General features: G+C 36.7%; 1 protein-coding gene across 1 annotated transcript in view; it reads left to right on the forward strand.

The window, feature by feature from the left end:
* TOPBP1 (DNA topoisomerase II binding protein 1) overlaps positions 1–18356 on the forward strand; it is a 52268-nt gene extending 33912 nt beyond the window's left edge. Inside the window, exons 14-26 of the mRNA XM_019632714.1 lie at positions 638–641; positions 1303–1426; positions 2025–2168; positions 2291–2393; positions 4093–4285; positions 5266–5486; positions 6401–6567; positions 6806–6917; positions 9445–9608; positions 10267–10404; positions 12134–12223; positions 12389–12550; positions 17500–18356. Of these exons, the coding sequence (XP_019488259.1) occupies positions 638–641; positions 1303–1426; positions 2025–2168; positions 2291–2393; positions 4093–4285; positions 5266–5486; positions 6401–6567; positions 6806–6917; positions 9445–9608; positions 10267–10404; positions 12134–12223; positions 12389–12550; positions 17500–17643 (1766 nt within the window). The 3' untranslated portion in view covers positions 17644–18356. The remainder of the gene's footprint in view (positions 1–637; positions 642–1302; positions 1427–2024; positions 2169–2290; positions 2394–4092; positions 4286–5265; positions 5487–6400; positions 6568–6805; positions 6918–9444; positions 9609–10266; positions 10405–12133; positions 12224–12388; positions 12551–17499) is intronic.
* The last annotated feature ends 1724 nt before the right edge of the window (positions 18357–20080 follow it).

Consider the following 20080-nt stretch of genomic DNA (forward strand, 5'->3'; position numbering starts at 1 on the left):
GTTTGGGCAGGCCAGCCATCTGATTTTGTAAGTAAAGTTTTATTGGAACACAGCCTATTTACATATTATCTGTGGCTGCTTTCATACAACAAGGCAAGAGCTGGGTAGTTGTGATTGTTTACCCTACAAATCCTAAAATACTTATCATCTGGCCTTTTAAGAAAAAATTGCCAACCCCTGATCTAAGCCATCTATAGTCATTGACAGTCTGTATTTGAAGGACCTCTGAGGACTAAAACTCATTTTATCCATATTAAAACAGTGTATAGTAAACCAAGATGATTCAGGCAAAAATATTCCTCTGTATTTCTGAATTATAGTAATAATTTGTTTGTATTGTTTTACCTCACAGCAGAAAAACAATATTAGAAAGATTAACAACTAAATTAGGCAAGGTGTTTTTTACTATTATTTTTAAGGATATATGGGCTATAGGAAATAGAGATGTTTGTAATATAATTTAGGAAGAAACATTCCTTCTTGTTTAACGTGGCTATTTGAAAAGTTCAGATAGTATTTGTTATTTAGGAAATGGAAAGTATATTAAGTATCCATAAAGAGAAATTATTCATTTTGGTGACTATATTTAGAAATATAATTTTTACTTCCCCTTTAGTTTTTACTTGATATTTTGAAGGATGGTATATTTTACATTTTTTAGATTATTTTCCTAGGTCAGGAGAATATTCTATAGAAAGAATCAGGAGATCATAGCATAACATAGTTAAGAGTATGGGTTTTGAAGTCAGTCCTGGCTCTACCACTTACTCACTGAATATCCTTGAACATGTTGTATAACCATGTCCTTCAGTTTTCTTATTTGTAAAATGGATATAATACCAGTATTTTATGATTGTTGTGAGGCATGGATAAGATAATGTGTAAAGCACATAGTCTTTTATGGAATGTAGAGCAAATGTACAGTGAATAGTGACTGCCAACACCTGGAGGACAGAGAGCATGCTTTGCCATTTTATTGGTTTGAAAATACCATTATTACTATAAAGTTATATTCATTATGAGAGAAAAAGTTGAAAGAATTCAGAAAAGTATAAAGCAGAAAGTAATATTTTAAAGAATATCCTTCCAAATATCTCTCTGCATATACTCGTATATATACCTAGAAATATATGTATAAAATTGGACCAAAAAAGTGGAGCCTATCATTTAATATTCTTGCTTACTCTGGTTCTTAAGGTTTTGTGATGGTCAGACTGTTCTACTCATAGAGAGTAATGATCACCTTAAACTAATGTAGATATTCCTCGTAGTTATTTGTTTTTGTGTATTTGTTTGTTTCAGGTGGAGCTTTGATGAAACAGTGACTCATTTCATCTATCATGGGCGACAGAATGACACTAATCGAGAGTATAAATCTGTAAAAGAGAGAGGAGTGCACATTGTTTCAGAGCACTGGCTTTTAGAAGTAAGCAATATTTTTTTCCTCCCTTCTCTGTTAAATGAAAATGTATACAAACATTATTTCTAGGCATAAACCAATTTCAGTGTACGTAAACCAGTTGGATAACCCTAGTTCTAACAGTGCACATCTCATTTCTTTGGCATCAAAAACTTAAGATCTTTATTCTTTAAATATTTAACAACTCTTCAGTGGGTACTCTTTCTTAGTCTGAATCTGCTCACTAATTAAAAATGATATGAGAGAAAATTTTATAATTTGAGAATTAATTTAGCTGACCAGTATAGTTTAGAACTGTCCTTTTCCTTTTTTTTCCCTTCCCCTTCCGTTCCTGGTATTCCCTAGAGTGTGGTTGGTACCTTAGCAAAAGTATAGAAATAGAATTAGATTTTATATTTTAATGGACATGAGATTAAAAAGTGAGGACAGTTTAATTGTCCTTTGTGTAATAGAATTTTTCAGTGTCAACTACTTTTTAAAACTTTAATTTTGTGAATTTTTATCATCTTAGAATGTGTTATAATGGTTATCCTTATCCAACTTAACATCATGTATTCACTAAGGTTTTTTCAGTCCTGTTTTAACGCACAGCATTGTATTGCAGTGTGCCCAAGAGTACAAACATCTTCCTGAATCTCTTTATCCACATACTTACAATCCCAAAATGAGCTTGGATATCAGTGCAGTACAAGATGGCAGACTCTGTAATAGTCGACTGCTCTCAGCTGATGAGACAAAGGATAATAAGGTAGATAATATGGATGATACATTTACCCCCTCCTTGAGCTGAATGCATAATCATATATTGCTGTGAAACCTTATACGATGGCTTTACAAGTTTGAGAAATTGTAATTTTTCTCCTTCAATAGCCATATCATTTGCTTATAGAAGAAAATGATATAGATAATACGACCACCAGTAATAAAGAATTAACAACATCAAATGGAAATGGAATGAAGGACTCTAAAGGAGGTAAAGTATTTTAAATTACAAAAAAAGAAATTATAAATATATCTTCTTTCATGCAGGACAATTTCTTTGCATCAAATGGACAAATAAAGTTATTTTCTATGATGCTAAATACAGGTAAAGCATATATTGGAGGATTGAATTGAGGTCCCATGCCAGTCATTAAGTAATAATTTGCAAAGCTTTAAGTGATTTAGGTGTGAAATTTGTAGAACTAGGTATTTTATAGATTTAGTATAATTCAGCCCTATTTTATTAAAGGTAGGTGAAGTTAGTGATTCCAAAATTTTTTTCTCTGGTTCAGTTCTTTTCAGTGTTGTTCACAAAGTTGTATTATATGTATAATATACGTTAGCATATTCACATGGTTTTAGAGGTGTAAGAGGAGGCATGGAGAGTTTCTCCTCCCCTTTCAATGTTACTTATATATCCTTCTAGAGCTGTTTTATGCATACACAACCATAAATATATATGTTCCTTCTTTCCCACTTTTTCAACTATATTGAAGTGGTGGACTATATATGCTATTTTATTCTTTGATATTTTTAACAGTTCAACTTGTGGAATGTTTCATATTGGTTCATAAGGAGCGTCTTCAGCCCTTTTCTCATTTTTTTGGCAACTGTATAGTACTCATTTTATGAGTGGTCCACTTTATTTATCCAGTCCCTTATTGATGGGCATCTAGGTTATTTCTAATTTCTTGCTATTATAAAGAGTGCTGCAGTGAATAACTTTATCTCTATAGGTGTCCTCTTTTTTTTTTAAGATTTTTATTGGGGAATTGGGGGATGGGAACGGCACTGGGGAATTGGGGGAAGGGGAACAGACAAGTTGCTGTCCTTTTGTTCTTCAGTCTAGTTGTGGAGGATGTTGCTTCACTGGCCCAAGTTGGCACCATCATTGTGCTCTTCCCGGGCGAGGCAGATCAGTCGCCAGCTTCTGAACGGCCGCTCACAGCGGCTGCTGGCTGCTCACGCTGGCTGCTGGCTACACACAGTATCCCATGGCAACCCACTGCAGCAGGGGCTGCAGCCTACACTGTCGCCGGCAACTCAGCTCCAGGTTGAGCTGTTGTTCAGCATCTTAGCTGTAGAGGGCAGTGTCAGTGGCCCTCATATGTGGGATCCCAACCGGGGCCCTCTGGCGTCCCAAGCCAGCTCTTAACCAGCACGCTACTCGGCCGGCCCCAGGTGTCCTCTTTTTAATGGATTAATATTTTCTATTTTCCTTACTCATTCTACCCTATCAAATCTTTCCCTATGACATACCTATTTAGTTAGTCTCACTCTGTACATCCCAAAAATATTTAGTACTTATTTCAGTGTTTAGTCTATAAGCAGCCCAAAGATAAATATATTGTAGTCTGTGTTTTCAAGGGCCATAGAAGAAAGTCACATACATAAAAGCATCTCAGAGTATAGTACATAACACGACAGAGGTTCAGAAGCAGGCAGGGATCTCTACAAAAGAGAGTCACAGCAAGCCTTAGCAAAGTGTCTGCGAAGGGCTTCCTGGTTATTTCATATACAGTCCTCATGGTAAGGGCTGCCCTTATGTTCTGCAGCATGCATAGTCTTAGTACATTGTAACCTGTAAATATTCAGTAAATGTCAAGTTAATATGTCTTACACAAAATAATGTGAATAAGAGGTGATAAAGAGAATTATATCTTGATTGGTGTATTTATGTTTGTTTCAAGTTCTGACACAGACTTTGGAGATGAGAGAGAATTTCCAAAAGCAGCTGCAGGAGATAATGTCTGCAACATCAATAGTGAAACCCCAAGGACAGAGAACTTCCCTTTCAAGAAGTAGTTGTAACAGTGCTTCTTCGACCCCTGACAGCACTCGTTCTGCCCGAAGTGGGCGAAGTAGAGTCCTAGAGGCCCTGAGGTACACACCTGTTGCTCATCTTGGTGGCAGAAAGGAGTAACTATTAATAGATGACTTGAGAGAAAGGTAGCTCCTTATGTAGATACCTGATGACTCAGTTCCATGAGAATTAAGCCTAATTGTGCCTTTTTTTTTTTTTTTTTCAGTAAAGCAGAAGTTTAGAATATCGAAACCAGTAAAAGGTTTATACTACTGGGCCTAATTATTTAGCCCAAATTATATATATTCAGATATTTCCTTCCTGGCTTTTTTGTCTTCCCTCCCTTGTTCCAAGCAGTTTTAGAATTCTTAATTGGGGACAGCAAAGAGACATGGAGGTTTTTTCCCATACCAAGCAGTACTTCACAGTGAGAAGTGATTTAAACAGTTATTTCTTATTGGAACTACATGCATTTTGTATTCTCTCCAAACTTATCTTTTAGGAAAGGTGATTGCAGATCTTAGTGTGATGTGATTTAAGTTCGGTAGCATTACTTCATTTTTTCCTGATAGAAAAATCTCTAATATGATAAGCATCATGGACTTTCATCTTGAATTGATTAATTGAACTATGCATTTATCTTATGCTAACTGTATATTTCATGAGGCTAATCCTATCTGAGTACTGAGTAAAAGTGGCTTTCTGTTAATGTACCTCAGGTCATGTTTTATCATTATAGAGAGCCTAAATCTTGTGCCAAGTCTGAGTAAATACACTGAGAATAAAAGAGTATCTTCCTTGTTTTTAGGGCAAATGAACTCTTAGGGAGTGTCATCATTTGGGTAAATTATTTTTACCAAGATTACTTACATACACACACTGAAAGATTCAGTATATACATTGAAAGAAAATAGCTGGAATTCTATTTACTCTCCAATGGAATTGTTACAATTATACCATAAAACACGCTTTATAAATTTACAGTCTAATTTAAGGTATGTATGAGTGTGAATTTTGTTATGGTTGGCTGTTTATTAAAATTGTCCCTTTTATTCCTTAGGCAGTCTCGTCACACAGTACCTGATATCAACACAGAGCCCTCCCAAATTGAACAGATCATTTGGGATGACCCTACAGCCAGGGAGGAGAGAGCAAGGCTTGCCAGCAATTTGCAGTGGCCTACTTGTCCCACACAATACTCTGAACTTCAGGTTGACTATAAAAAATTGGAGGATTCTCCTTTCCAGGAGCCTTTACATGATGCAAAAATTGCTGAACAGGGTAATGAGAAAGAAATCTGTTTACTTGTTTGTATAAGTACATGTTGACCTTTTAAAAATAACAGATAAGCATAATGTAGTTCTCTGAATTGTACATGCAAACAAAAACCTTACTATTGGGTTGTTGGGAAAGTCGACGCATTTTTGCTTTGAAAAACAAAAATACATCATGACTTTCCCGACGACCCAATAGATATTTCTGATTTTGGTTTAAACTTAAGAGTCAGAAAAATAATTATAAGTTGAGGTAATGTATCAGTAAACTATATTTTGATTTTTAAATTTGGAAATTTAGGATTAGGTCTTTTTTTCCACACATGATTTTCATTATTAGTCTTTCTTTCATTCTGGTCCTTTTTGCACTTGTTTTTTATCCTATTTTCATTTAAATCTATAAACCCTACCCAGCACATACCTACACACTTGTTCTTTGGATTTCTACACGTTCCTTTCTGAATTCCCCTATTTTTTTCTTCCTTGGGCTTTACCCTGAAAACAAAATGTTTAATATCTCTCATTTTTGGTCACCTATTTGCCCCACTTCACATCACATGATTATTTTTCTGCATTGGGTGTATAGATTTATCTCTGCCTGTCATTTTCTCCAAGTATAATACTGCTTTTCGTTTTACAAATATCGATACATTTTACTGATGAGACCTTGGTATTTCAAGAAAGGGTGAGAGAAGCCCACAGATAGCACCAATTGCCCTTTAATGTATTTTTATGTATAAAATGCTGTTAGTTGCATTTATGTATAAGCTCTAGAAATAGGCTACTTCTTTTGCATGTAGTTTTTACATTCTAGAATTTGTATTTAATTTCATGTTGGCTAAGACAAATGAGAATATTTCCCAGAATTTGTTGTTAGTTGTGTTTGGATAATATCACACTGCAGCATTTTATTGCCCTCAGCTGTCTGTGATCCTGGGAACACATGTGTGACTGAAGCCCCAAAACACCTGGTCTCTGAAGAACTGGAAACTCCATTAAAAGACAGCCACCTGATCCCCACGCCGCAAGCCCCCAGTATTGCCTTCCCCTTAGCCAAACCACCTGTGGCTCCACAGCCTAGAGAAGAGGTTTGTTTATCCTTACTGTGGTGATACGGTTTTGGGGTATTCCTGTTAATCTGCATCCAAAATTTGTTGATATCAATAGTGGAGGTTCATCAAATGTGGAAAACTGCATTTCTTTGCATTGTATTATTTCCATATTTGATAACTCAGAAGACTAAGTAAAGTGTTACTCTAAAAGAACTATGTACCTGATAACTTTCTTAATGTTAATTTTTTCTAAAATAAAATTCTTCCATTCCAGATTATAACAATAGAGGAGACTCATGAAGACTTAAAAAAACAATATGTATTTCAGTTGTCATCTTTGAATCCTCAAGAACGTATTGATTATTGTCATCTGATTGAAAAACTAGGTACAAGTATTTTACTTCACTCAAAAATGTCCCATATAGTAACCTTATTTGGAAGTCAAATGTAGTTGATATCATTTGTAAGGTATAGAAATTGAAACAAAAATGATGGGTAACTTGTCTAAGACTATACATAGAGTCAGCACGAGAACTTTTAAAGTTCTAATCTAAATCTAAAGTCACTGGGTCATAGATAGGATTTAAAGGTTTAAATAGAAATGAACCATTAAGGTTAGAGTCTTTTGTACTTGCTTTGAACATTTGTTCATTGATGAAACCTTGGACCAAATCAGAGAAATTGTAGACTTACAATATAAGTAAAACCACATTTTAATGAAGTTGAAGGTATGGTAATATCCAGAGAGGAGCTCCTCCTCAGGTAACATTATTCTAATTCCACTCGTGGTCGAGCTCTCAATCGGACCTCATTCTAGAAGCAGCATACTAGAAAGGTAACCTGGTGCTCTGTAGCACCACTGTCCATTAGAAATAGAACATGAGCCACACGTGTCATTTTAAACATTCGAGTAGCCACATTTTAAAAAGTAAAAAAACAAACAGGTGATATTAACTTTAAACATGTTTTATTCAGCCTAGTATATGCAAAATATTATATTCAACATGTAATCAATATAAAACATCAGGGAGACATTTTTGCCTTGTTTTCGTACTACGTATTTGAAATTGGGGATGTATTTTACACTGATTGTACATCTCCAGTTAGGACTAGCTGCACTTCAGGTGTTTGATAGCTGCATGTGGCTGGTGGTTACTGTATTGGACAAAGTAGCTTTATAGGGTTAGGAAAATTATAGCAAGAGAACTTAATCTGACAGCTTGACATAGAGAAAACATTAAGAAATAATAGCTGTTTGTAATAGTGGCCCTGGGTCATCAGGAGAAGATTAAATATTATTTAATGCTGTCCTTTTAAGGATGTGGAGAACCATGAATATGGTTTTTTAGAAGATTCCTGTCAAATACAGTTGTACACTTGAGAAGCTGTGTTTCTTGGAAACTATTCAGGTAGTTTCCCAGTGGCCTAATAGATGGAATTGTAAGTCAGAATTGCTACGCTTTACCCAGAGCTCACCAAATGAAACACTCAAGTGTCTGTCTCCTTAGATGATTCAGTCTCTGCAAACTCTGGGCAAGAGTAGTAGCAATTAGCAGAGAATTGTCTGGAATAGGACAGAGAATAGGGGCACCTGAGTATAGATTATACTGGAATTGGGAGTGTGTAATTAGAGGGTTTCTGTAATTAGAATGCAAAGAGGCCCTTCACTTTATAAATGAAGCAACTGTCGTGAACTGATATCAGTTCACCTATTATGTTGTCTGTGTCACAGAATAAATTTTTTATATAGAATTAGATGTTGATATCATATTAATATGGAATTTTTACCTTATTGTTCTTTTGTCACCTCTGTGATCCTGGGTGACTTTACCCTGTGTCCTCATGTGTAAGTTGCAGATAATAGTAACTTCTTAAAAGTTGTGAGGATTAAATTGGTTAATCTCGAGTACTTTTCAACAGTTCCTGGCATTATAGTAAGTGCTCAGAAAGTACTGCTGCTATTATTATTATTGGCATCATCTCTAAAGCAAGAGTTCAAATGTTCTGTTAAACTCTTAGACAGTCTTTGATACCACTCTGCCCAACCAGTAGTCAAGTTCCGCTCTAAAGTATAAATCAAAGCCACGCTTTTCATAAGCTTAGATTTATGTACACCTTTTTTCCCTCCAAGTCAGGCTTCATACATTTAAATCTGAGAAGAGGTTTCAGCTCCCACCCGCTGCTTTGTCTCTATGTACCTAGCATGTGTGTTTTCCTCCCAAACTTCTTTGTTGGTCGGCTGACCTTATTTCCACCCAGAAAAAATTTTCTTCTACTTTTAGTCTGTAGATGCCTCTTTTTTCCTTCCATATCTCTTATTACCCATACTTAGCACGTGACAACTGCTGAGGTAGTTGAGAGACCTAAGAAAATGACAGCCAAGTGCAATATGTGGCCCTTGTGTTTATGGTTTGTTTTTATATCCTATTGTAACAAACCAAGTACAGACAAACTAGCATTTGAACAAGGATTTAGTATAGATATAGCAAAGAATTTGGGGTAATTTTTTTAGATCTGATAATGGCATTGTGGCTGAATAAGAGTATTTCCATGTATCTCAGAGATGCATACTGAATACCTAGGGGTTAAGTAACATGATGTCTGGAATTTGGTTTAAACTAGTTAAGTAAAAAGGCGGGGAGAGATCAAAGTAAGGATGGCAAAATGTTGATAATTTTAGAGCTAGTTGTCCACTTTAGGGGGGTTTATTTTATTGTACCTACTTTTGTATTTTTAAATTTTCATAATAAATACTATTTAATAAAAAAATATATATAAAGTAAAATAGTTGTCAGTCAAGGTTTTTTTGGTTTATCTGGTGCATTTTATAAATAATTTCTGTGCAAAGTTAGTTAATGTTTTTCCTAGGGAAAAGTTAAGAATCGATAAAGTACTAATTTTTCTCTACTTCAGGTGGGGTAGTGATAGAGAAGCAGTGCTTTGATCCCAGCTGCACACACATTGTTGTGGGACATCCCCTTCGAAATGAGAAGTATTTAGCCTCGGTGGCAGCCGGGAAGTGGGTGCTTCATCGCTCCTATCTCGAAGCCTGCAGGACTGCTGGGTGCTTCGTGCCGGTGTGTATTCAAATTAATACAGAGGGTCATTTTTCTTTAAAAGTTAATGTCCTAATGATTGATTCCAGCACATACACTGACCATGCGTGTAATTGAAATAACCAAATATGACCAATTAGTTTATACCTGTTATATAAGGTCCACATTAACAAAGCAAAAAAATTTAGAGCTTATAGACCCAGATTCTTAGTTATATCAGTTTTATTTAATTTGAATGTGGGTTTTTTTAATTGAAATAACATTATAAAATAATAATTTGGTTCTTAACTGATCATCACAGTTGTATCTTATCATGTAGATTTTGAAGTTTTCAATCAAGATCCCTTGGGAATCTCTTCCATAGACAGTACCAAGCTGTTAATGCATAGCTCCTCTGAGACCATGTCCTTCTGTGAAGTTCTTCTTACCGTGGGTAAAGCCCAATAATTTAAATATTACCATTTGCTGTGGTTTAGTTATCTATCTGTATTTTCTTAGAAATGTAAGCAATATTTTTTTTAAGTTTTAATTAAAAGCCAGATATGCTTGGCTCTTATTTGAAGCCAAATTAATCTACATTTCCTCCATACTCAAACTGATGCTTGCTTAGTACTCCCTGTACTTATAACAAGTGAATGTATAGTGTTTAACTCTTTGATTTGTTCGACTGATTCTCTAGGAAGAAGACTATGAATGGGGAAGCAGTTCCATACTTGATGTTTTGACTGGAATCAGTGTACAGCAACGAAGACTAGCACTTGCAGCAATGAGATGGAGAAAAAAAATCCAGCAAAGACAAGAATCGGGCATTGTTGAGGTATTAACATGTAATTATGTAGGTAGTATAAATGGCATTCAATGTCATGACTATTGCAGATTAAGGTTTTTTCGTTTTGTGGGGAGGGGAACAGCACTGGGGAATTGGGGAAGGGGAACAGACAAGTTGCTGTCCTTTTGTTCTTCAATCTAGTTGTGGAGGACGTCGCTTCACTGGCCCAAGTTGGTATGATCATTGTGCTCTTCCTGGGTGAGGCAGATCGTGGCCGGCGGCTCTTGGCAGCTCACGCTGGCTGCTGGCCGCTCACAGTAGCTTACGGCAGCCCACTGCAGCCTACGCCGTCGCCGGCGACTCATGGCAGCCCAGCTCCAGGTCGAGCTGTTGTTCATCATCTTAGCTGTAGAGGGCGCAGTGTCACCGTCCCTAATGTGGGATCCAAACCAGGGCCCTGCTGCTCAGAGTTGGCATCCCAAGCCAGCTCTTAACCAATGCGCCACTTGTCTGGCCCAGGGTTTGTGTGTTTTTTGTTTGACACTTTGCTTGACAAAATAAGAATGATTCTATTTGTCTTTTATCACTTGATTAATATACTGAATTTGGGCATTTTAAATTGAGCTTAATGTTCATTCCTAATTTTTCTAATTGTGATTAACAGTAAGACATGTATAATGATGGCTCTATTAAAAATAATTCATATGAAAAATGTGACCCATACTGTATTTATTCCAAAGAATCTTTTCAGCATTGCTTCAGGGGTTCTTACTTGGGGTCTAGAGGCTCTCCCAGAGGAGTCTGTAGATTAAATTCAGGAAAGCTGTATACTTTAGGTGGGGAAAAAATACATCCTTATTTTTACTAACCTCTAATTAAAAGTTATAATTTCCTTTCATTATAACTCTAGGCAGCAAATCACAACACTATTAATAGTACCAAAAGAAATCAGGTATTTTTGCTTTGTATTATAATTGCAAGTATCTTGAAATACTGTTTATGTTCATCACTACTTTAAAATTATAGTCGTTATTTGACTCACCACTAGTTTTGATTTAATGCATTAATATAGAAGCACATCTATTATGTTACAATTTTTAAAATAATTTGATAATTTTCAATAAAATTATTTCCTTTGTAATCCTTTATACTTTATTTTGAAAATTTAAAATACATTATTCCTATGGTATGAAAATTAGAAAATAAAGCTATTATTATTTTTTTAATTATTTAGAGAACAGGTCCATAAGTTTTCACCAGACTGAAAGGAGTCCATGGCTCACAAAAAGGTTAAGAATGCATAAGTTAAATAATCTTTTTGTTGTATTCTCAGTTCTCTGCTGTCTCTAAGTCCTTGTTAGCCTTGATTCCCTTTCTTTTAGGGTAATTTTGTATATTTCAAATATGCAAACATTTTCAAGAGAAATATAATGGCAGTGTCATCTAACCTAAGAAGTTGTGCTTTTGGGTTTACCCTTGATTAATTGTGAGAAAAAAAATACTAGAAAAGACAAAAGTCAAATTGCTTTGTTTTAATGTTACCTAATCATAAATCATTTTCCTTCATTCTTCAAGTATTTATTGATGGCATACTGTGTGTCAGACACCATAGCTATATGTTTCAAAGTATTCTGACTAGACACAGTTAACAATATGGCTAACGTAAAGGTTATAAGATTATTCATTGACATAGTTTATGTCTACAGATAAAATATTATCTGTATTCTGTCATTTATTTTCCAAATAATTTCAACACTGATTATTTTTTCATTTGTAGGGAGCATTTAGCGGGTGGAAGGTTATCCTACATGTTGATCAGTCCCGAGAAGCAGGATTCAAACGCCTTCTTCAGTCAGGAGGAGCAAAGGTTTGTATTGAATCAACTTAATGTTTTTCAAGAACTATTTTCTAACCAAGGTTGCTGTGATCAGTTCTTTATTTTCTGAACCGGATGGTAATCCTGAAGTACAGTTATACAGTTGAATTACTTTGGGACACTGATAGATTTTGGTGTTTCTTGTTTTTTCAATAGGTGCTACCTGGTCATTCTGTGCCTTTATTTAAAGAAGCCACACATCTCTTTTCTGACTTGAATAAACTGAAACCAGATGACTCAGGAGTTAATATAGCAGAAGCTGCTGCCCAGAATGTGTACTGCTTGAAAACAGAATACATTGCTGATTATCTTATGCAGGTTTGTGAGATTCTGTCCGTGACCTCCTCGTTTCCAGAGATCTACTTCTATGCATAGAGAAGTAACTGCACAGCAAAACCCTTGGCTTATTATTAATAGAATGTTAGTTTCCTGTTATTCTCTATTTAACCCCTTTAATTTTATTGTTTTTTTATAATAATGAACACATATGTAAACATTTAGCTTGGAAATTAAATATGAGCTAGGTATAAAAATCTAGGGACCTCTAAAAGTGTCATTTTAGGTGTTGGAATATAAAGAAAGCAGAAATTGATTCCAAGAGACCAAGGAGAAACATTTGCCCAAGGGTTCTTTAGTTTTCTTGACCTTTTGCATTGGTATACAGTAAATGCCTGTGTTAGACACTGAGGTCAGTCAAACATTTGCTAACTGGAGGGCTCACTACACTCATGTTCAGAATTGGCCCATGTTGTGTGATTTGATGGGCAAAGAAAAATTCCTGACACCATAGTGCCTACTATTCCATCGGCATTCAGCAAAGAATGACACATGATCATAAATGTCTTACTATAAAGGATTTCAAACAGAATGCCATAGAAATAAGGGGGAGCCAGAATTCAGCCTGCCTTGTGATTTTTTTTGCTGCTTGTGTTTAGGAGTTGCTTAGGGTTTAAGAGACAGAATGCCTAAAACATAAACATGAAGCCTTTGTTATACAGCAGTGGGGCGTAGTTAATCTCATCCCTCCAGAAATTCCTGATCATTTCAGTTATACAGCTGCCATGTAAGACAAGATCCAGTAATTATTAATTGCCTGTATTCTGCTGGGCTTAGTGTTTGTACATGTGTTCTCATTTCATTTTGTTTTCTTACATAAAAGAGTATATAAAACATATGTACTGGTTAAAGAATAGCAAAATGTCATCCAGGTACCCAGGTTAAGAAATACAATATTACTATTCCCATAGGCATTCCCTTTTGCTCCTCCCCAGTTGCATCTCCCTCTTCCTGCCCTCCGCCCCCTTTCCCCCAGAAGTAATCACTACCTGATTTTGGGTTGTGTCCCTGCCTTTCTCAGGGTTGTAATATGTGTCAGGTACTAGATGTCGGGAAGAATACATTGGGGGAGTGAGCTGTTCTGTATTTTTATGTCCAGGATCATCACTGCCTATTTCTAGTCCTTGGGAATGGTCAAAGCAGAACACTTTCATGAGGTGAAGCAGCTGGCTAAGGAGAGGAGAGCAGCATATCATGGTCAAGTTTGTGGTGAAGATATGCCTAGCACAGATAAGACTCTTGAGATAGACTCACCCCAGTGTGTTCTGACCTCAGGTTAAAAACTAGGCGCAGAGGCCACAAGGATCTTGGTGATGACGGCATTCAACATGGCCTTACATTTCTCCTATCTGCATGGTCACCTACTTTTGTGCACAGCTATCATCCCAAGATCTCCATTCACCATCCTCTATCTCTTTTCTGTTGGATGTCCTGTTTCTGAATCCCATGTCATCCTGATCTCTCATTTTGATAGAGGTCATCTTCTAGTAACTTTTTTTTTTTAAGATTTTTTTTTTTTAATTGGGGGATTAGGGGATGGGAACAGACAAGTTGCTGTCTTTTTGTTCTTCAGTCTAGTTGTGGAGGACATCGCTTCACTGGCCCAAGTTGGCACCATCATTGTGCTCTTCCCGGGTGAGGCAGATCAGTCGCCGGCTTCTGGACGGCCACTCACTGCGGCTGCTGGCCACTCACGCTGGCTGCTGGCTACACACGGTAGCCCATGGCAACCCACTGCAGCAGGGACTGCAGCCTATGCCATTGCTGGCGACTCACGGCAGCCCAGCTCCAGGTTGAGCTGTTGTTCAGCATCTTAGCTGTGGAGGGCAGTGTCACTGGCCCTCATATGTGGGATCCGAACTGGGGCCCTCTGGCGTCCCAAGCCAACTCTTAACCAACGTGCCACTTGGCCGGCCCTCTAGTAACTTCTTAAGAAAGCACAATGGAGGTAAATTGTTTTGAGACTTTCCGTGTCAGAGAATTCTGTTTTCTATGCTCATACTTGACTGATAGTTTGGCTGGGTATCAAATTCTAGGTTGGAAACTATTTTCTCTCAGACTTTTGATTGCTTGTCTCCTTGCTTCTAGTAATGCTGTTGAGTACTCCAAAGCCATTCTGATTCATAATCCTTTATATGTAACTGTAAACTAGTAGGAAGTTCCTTATCCCCAGTTTCTTGAAATTTCAAAATAATGTGATGGTCTGTTTACATTATGCCAGACACTTGGTGGGCCCTTTCTGGCCTGGTAACTATCTTTCAGTCATGGGGAATCTTGAATTATTTCAATGATGATTTTTTTTCCCCCTCCACTTGCTGTTCTCTCTGGTACACTTCTGTTTGAATGTTGGATTTTCTTATTTCTCACCTATGTTTATACTCTACGTTTTGAGAGATTCCATTTGATCTTCCACACCTATCAATTTCATTTTGCTGTCATGTTTTTAATAATCACCTTTTTTTAGTTTTCTGAATTTACATTGTATATCTTAATAGCATTCTTTTGTTTCATGGATGCAATACCATCTCTTAGGTCTCAGAGGATTTAGTGATTTTTTTTTTTTAGTTTTCTTGTTTCTACATAGTTTCTGCTTGCCCTATGTTGCCTCTTTGTTTGGATCTTTCTTCCATGTTAGAGGAATTTATCAGATATCTGGTAATTCTTAGCTTTCTGCTCATGATTAGAACTAGGTGAGAAAAAAAGCTGACTGGAAGTATTGAGCACATACATGGTTGGGTCTTGTCAGTTTGAGACTGGGTGAAGTCTGGATAGACCAGTTATTGGAGACCCTTCTAGATTGATACCTTTGTGTGCTTCTCAAATTGTTTTACTTTCATCTGAGAGGAATCTTCTGATCTGCCTGAAGGATAAGTTGAGAACTTCCAAGATTTATTGCCTTAGCAACTTTCAAATATACCACACATTATTATTAACTATACATCATGCTGTACTTTATATCCCCAGAACTTATTATATTTTGTAACTGGAAGTTTGTACCTCTTCACCACCCTTACCCATTGGCCCACCCCTCACTGCCCTCCTTTAGCAACCACCAATCTGTTCTCTGTATCTGTTGAGTTTTGAATTTGTTTTGGGCTTTTCTTTTTTTTAGATTCCACATGTACATGAGATCATACAATATTTGCCTTTCTTTGATTTCACTTATGATAATGCCCTCAAGATCCATCCATGTTGTAATAAATGGCAAGATTTCCTTCTTTTTTATGGCTGAATAATATTCCTGTGTGTGTCACATTTTCTTTATCCATTCATCCATGGATGGACACCCAGGTTGTTTCCATTATCTTGGCTGTTGCAAATAATGCTGCTGTGACTATTGGATGCAGAAGTCTTTTCAAGTTAGTGTTTTTGTGTTTTGGATAAATACCCAGAAGTGAAATTGCTGGATTATACGGTAGTTATGTTTTGAATTTTTTGAGGAACCTCCATACTGTTTTCCACAGTGGCTATATCAGTGTACATCCCCACCAGCAGTGTACAAGGGTTCTCTCTTCTCCACGTCCTTGCCAATACTTCTTGTGTTTTTGATGCTAGCTATTCTAACAGTTGTAAGGTGATAACTCATTGTGGTTTTGATTTGCATTTCCCTGATGATTAGTGATGTTGAGAACCTTTTCTTGTGCCTGATGGCCATCTGTATATTTTCTTTGGAAAAATGTTCAGAGCCTCTGCCCATTTTTTAATCAGTTTGTTTGGGGTTTTTTGCTATTGAGTTGTATGATTTCTGTATATATTTTGGCTATTGGACCCTTATCAGATACATGATTTGCAAATATTTTCTGCCATTCAGTACATTGCCTTTTCATTTTGTTGTTAACTTTGCTTTCTAGTTTGATGTAGTCTCACTTGTTTATTTTGCTTTTGTTGTCTTTGCTTTTGGTGTCAAACCCAAAAAATCATTGCCAAGACTGATGTCGAGATGCTTACACCTATGTTTTCTTCTAAGAGTCTTATGGTTTCAGGTCTTAATTTTTTTAAGTTAATTTTTATGTATGTCATAAGATAGTCATCCAATTTTTGTTATTTTGCATGTATCTGTCCAGTTTTTCCAGCATCATTTATTGAAGAGACTGTCCTTTCCCCCATTGTATATGTGTGGGTTTATTTCTGGGTCTCTCTTGTATTCCAGTGATCTGTTTGTCTGTTATGCCAGTACTATACTCTTTTGATTACTATAGCTTTGTAATAGAGTTTGAAGTCAAGACGAGTAATGCCTCCAGCTTTGTTGGGTGGTGGGGGTCTTGTTTCTCAATATTGTTTTAGTTATATGAGGTCATTAGTGTAAGTTTTATTATACTTATGGGGGGAGGGGTGGGGAAAGGGCAACTTTTACTTTATGTTGAAATCTGTGAGAAAAACATAAGGATTTTGGAGTCAAATAGAAGTGTGTGAATTTTGGCTTTGCCACCTGACTAGTTATGTAACACTGAGTGTGTTATTTAACATTTTTAATTTTATCTGTAAAATGGGGAATAAAAAATACTTTTCACATATTTATTGTAAAGGTCAAGTAAAAATTTAGCAAAACTTTTGAAAAAATTACATTAAGCATGTCACATACTAACTTCTTTCCCATATTCTCCATATTGTATTTACTCCATATTTTACAGATAAAAGCCATTCTTAAGGTCTGAGATAGCCCCACTTTGCCTGAACTATAAGCTCATTTTTCTAATAAAAGGTGAGATTGTCAAACAGGGATTGTTTCTCTAAATGTGACATGTGCTAAATATAAATAGCATACCTTGAAAGACAAATGTTTTCTTTGCAAGAACCTGGGAATAAATATACATTTTCCTTTTGAAATTTCTGTGGTCAAAAGCAAAGTAAAGGAATCTATTACCCGATCATTTAACAGTTTTAAATCTGAAAAAAATGAATAATGTTGGGGTTTTTTCCCCCTTTCATAGGAAACCCCTCCTCGAGTAGAAAATTACTGTCTACCAGAAGCTGTTTCATTTCTTCAGAATAATAAGGAACCTGGGCCTGGATTATCACAAAAGAGGAAAGCGTCTACAGAGAACAACAAAATCAAACGATCCAGAGTACACTGATCATATCTGCCCTTCAGTAACCAAACAGTAAACGTTGTTTAAATTGAAAGCCTGAATAATTACTGTGGTGGGTTTGTGTAGTAATTTAGAGACAAGTACCTGAAGAATTCAGCTTCAGAGTGTAATGATGACCCTATTTGAAGTAAGTTTTTAACACCTGAAGTTTTAACCACTGAAATATTAACTGTTCCTGAATGGATCTTTACCTGAACTCAGCTAGCTTGTCGTTAAACCACACTGAAGTGTGTAAGGGACATTTTATTTATTTTCTTGTAAATATCTGAGGCTGTAGCTTAGTGGAAGTTTTATTAGCAAGGTGATGGCTTTTGCCTTAAAATGTCTGCTTTAATTCATAACAAGGAAGTTGTCATTTGGGATTTATTCATGTTTTCCCTGATTTTTATCTTCTCACCATTTTATGTCTTTTTAACAGGAGCCTGGGCACAAGGTGTAATGAGGAACTGAGGCTTTAAACTTAAATGTGTGTGTGGGTGTATATATGTATATGTGTGTAGAAATCTCCATGATGTTTGCCAAGTTTGGGCGCCAAACTTGGAAAATAAAGACAATAAAGAATAAAAGTAGTGACTCAAATTAGTTCTTAAGATAAGTTTTTAAAAAGAAAAGTATTCTGGCATTCATTTGCTTGTTGAAGCAATAAAATATTTGTAAAACTTAGCTTAAAAAGCAAATTGCTAGTTGTTTCTGATGTTTTTATTTAGAATATTGTTCTGTTGGATTAAAAAAAACCTTTTATTAGAATCAGGACTGTAATTTTTATGTAACGGTTCAATTCCTAATGATTCTTTCTTTGAAAGGCAAACTCAGACAGTAAACAGTTAAAGTTCTTAACCTAGACACAAAAAACTGAAGTTTTGATCAGCTTTTCCTCTCAGTGGAGTAGAGGTTGTCCCTGCCCCTTAGGTGAATTGGCCCTTCGAAGCTGAAAGCTTTGACCTAAGTCACAGCTTAGGACAACGCAGATTCCTACACAGCCAAACAGGTAGCATTGTCACGTAAACTACTCCTGCCCCTTGGCCAAACAAAAACCTCATAGGCCTGGTTTTATCAGAGCCATTTTATGTCAGCTAGGTCATTTCATAGGCCATTTGCAGTAAGTTTACCCTGAATTTCACCAGTTGAAAATTCTCTGAAGTAGTTACCACTCTTCAAAACTTCTTGTGTTGATCCTTTTTCTCTCTATCCTAGATAAAATTTTCTAGTTTATCCTTTTCTTTTCTGTCAAAATTACGAACTATTTTCCCAGTTCAGGTCTTAGACACATAAATTACAAGTCTGAGGCTCCAGATCTCAGCTTCTGTTCCTGACTCCAGGGTCTGTGCACATCCTATGTAAACCATTTCAACTCCGGCTTTAACTTTGTCTGGAAATGTCCTAATGCCAGCAAGGTCTTCCCTACGTGCAAATCATTCCAAATGAGGTAGTTCTCTCATTTAAAAAGGAAAACAAAACTTTGAGTATTCTAATACCTAGTTTCTCAGGATTGTTACAGTATTTCAATCAGTGACACTTAAATTAGCACCTTACATTCCTCCACAAATTACCTTGTGCATTAGTCTGATCTCCCCAACATTAATTCAACATGTAAGGCGGTGGCTGGGACTCCAAAGCAAACCACCTAGACCACATACTCTCACAGAGCGAAAAAGGCAAGGGTCCTCAGTGCACACCCAGCACACAATTACACTCAGATTTGGTCCTTATAGTGTTGTGGACTGAATTTTGTTGTCCGTCCCCCCCCTCCAAATTCGTATGTTAAGTCTTAACCCCCAGTGTGACTCTGGAGATGGCCTTTAAGGAGGTAATTCAGGTTAAATGAGGTCATATGTGTGGAGCCCTAATTCGGTAGGACTGGGGGCTTCCTAAGAAGAGACCAGGAGTGTGTGTGAAGCACAGAGGAAAGGGCACAGGAGGTACTGTCTGCAAGTCAGGAAGAAGCGGCTCACCAGAAACCACCCCAGCCAGTACCCGGATCTTAAGATGGTTTCTGGCCCCCAGAACTGAGACATTTCTGTTGTTTAAGCCACCCAGCCTGGTATTTTATGGCAGTCCAAGCAGGCTAACAGTACTGTAGTGCAAAGATTCTTAACCTGTCACCGTGATGCCTGGGAATGGACAATTTTGTGTATGTGCATTTTTAGAATAAAACTCAGTGTTAAGAGTTAAGATCTGTGACTTCCTATCCCAAAAAGACAAACCACCGCTCTAATCCAACCCTATTATTTCACAGATAAAGCTTTCACCCAGAGGTGCTTTAATACATACTGCTTTATTTCAGGGGTTGGCAAACTGTACAAGTCCAGAGAGTAAACGTTAAGATTTGTGGGCCAGGGCTTTATGGCATTTTCCCCTTGACCCTGTAAAAATGGAAAAACCATTCATAGCTCGAGGCCATACAGAATAGGCAGTGGGCCAC

The sequence above is a fragment of the Hipposideros armiger genome, unplaced genomic scaffold (assembly GCF_001890085.2).
Source record: "Hipposideros armiger isolate ML-2016 unplaced genomic scaffold, ASM189008v1 scaffold_1167, whole genome shotgun sequence".
In the NCBI taxonomy this organism is placed as follows: Eukaryota; Metazoa; Chordata; class Mammalia; order Chiroptera; family Hipposideridae; genus Hipposideros; species Hipposideros armiger.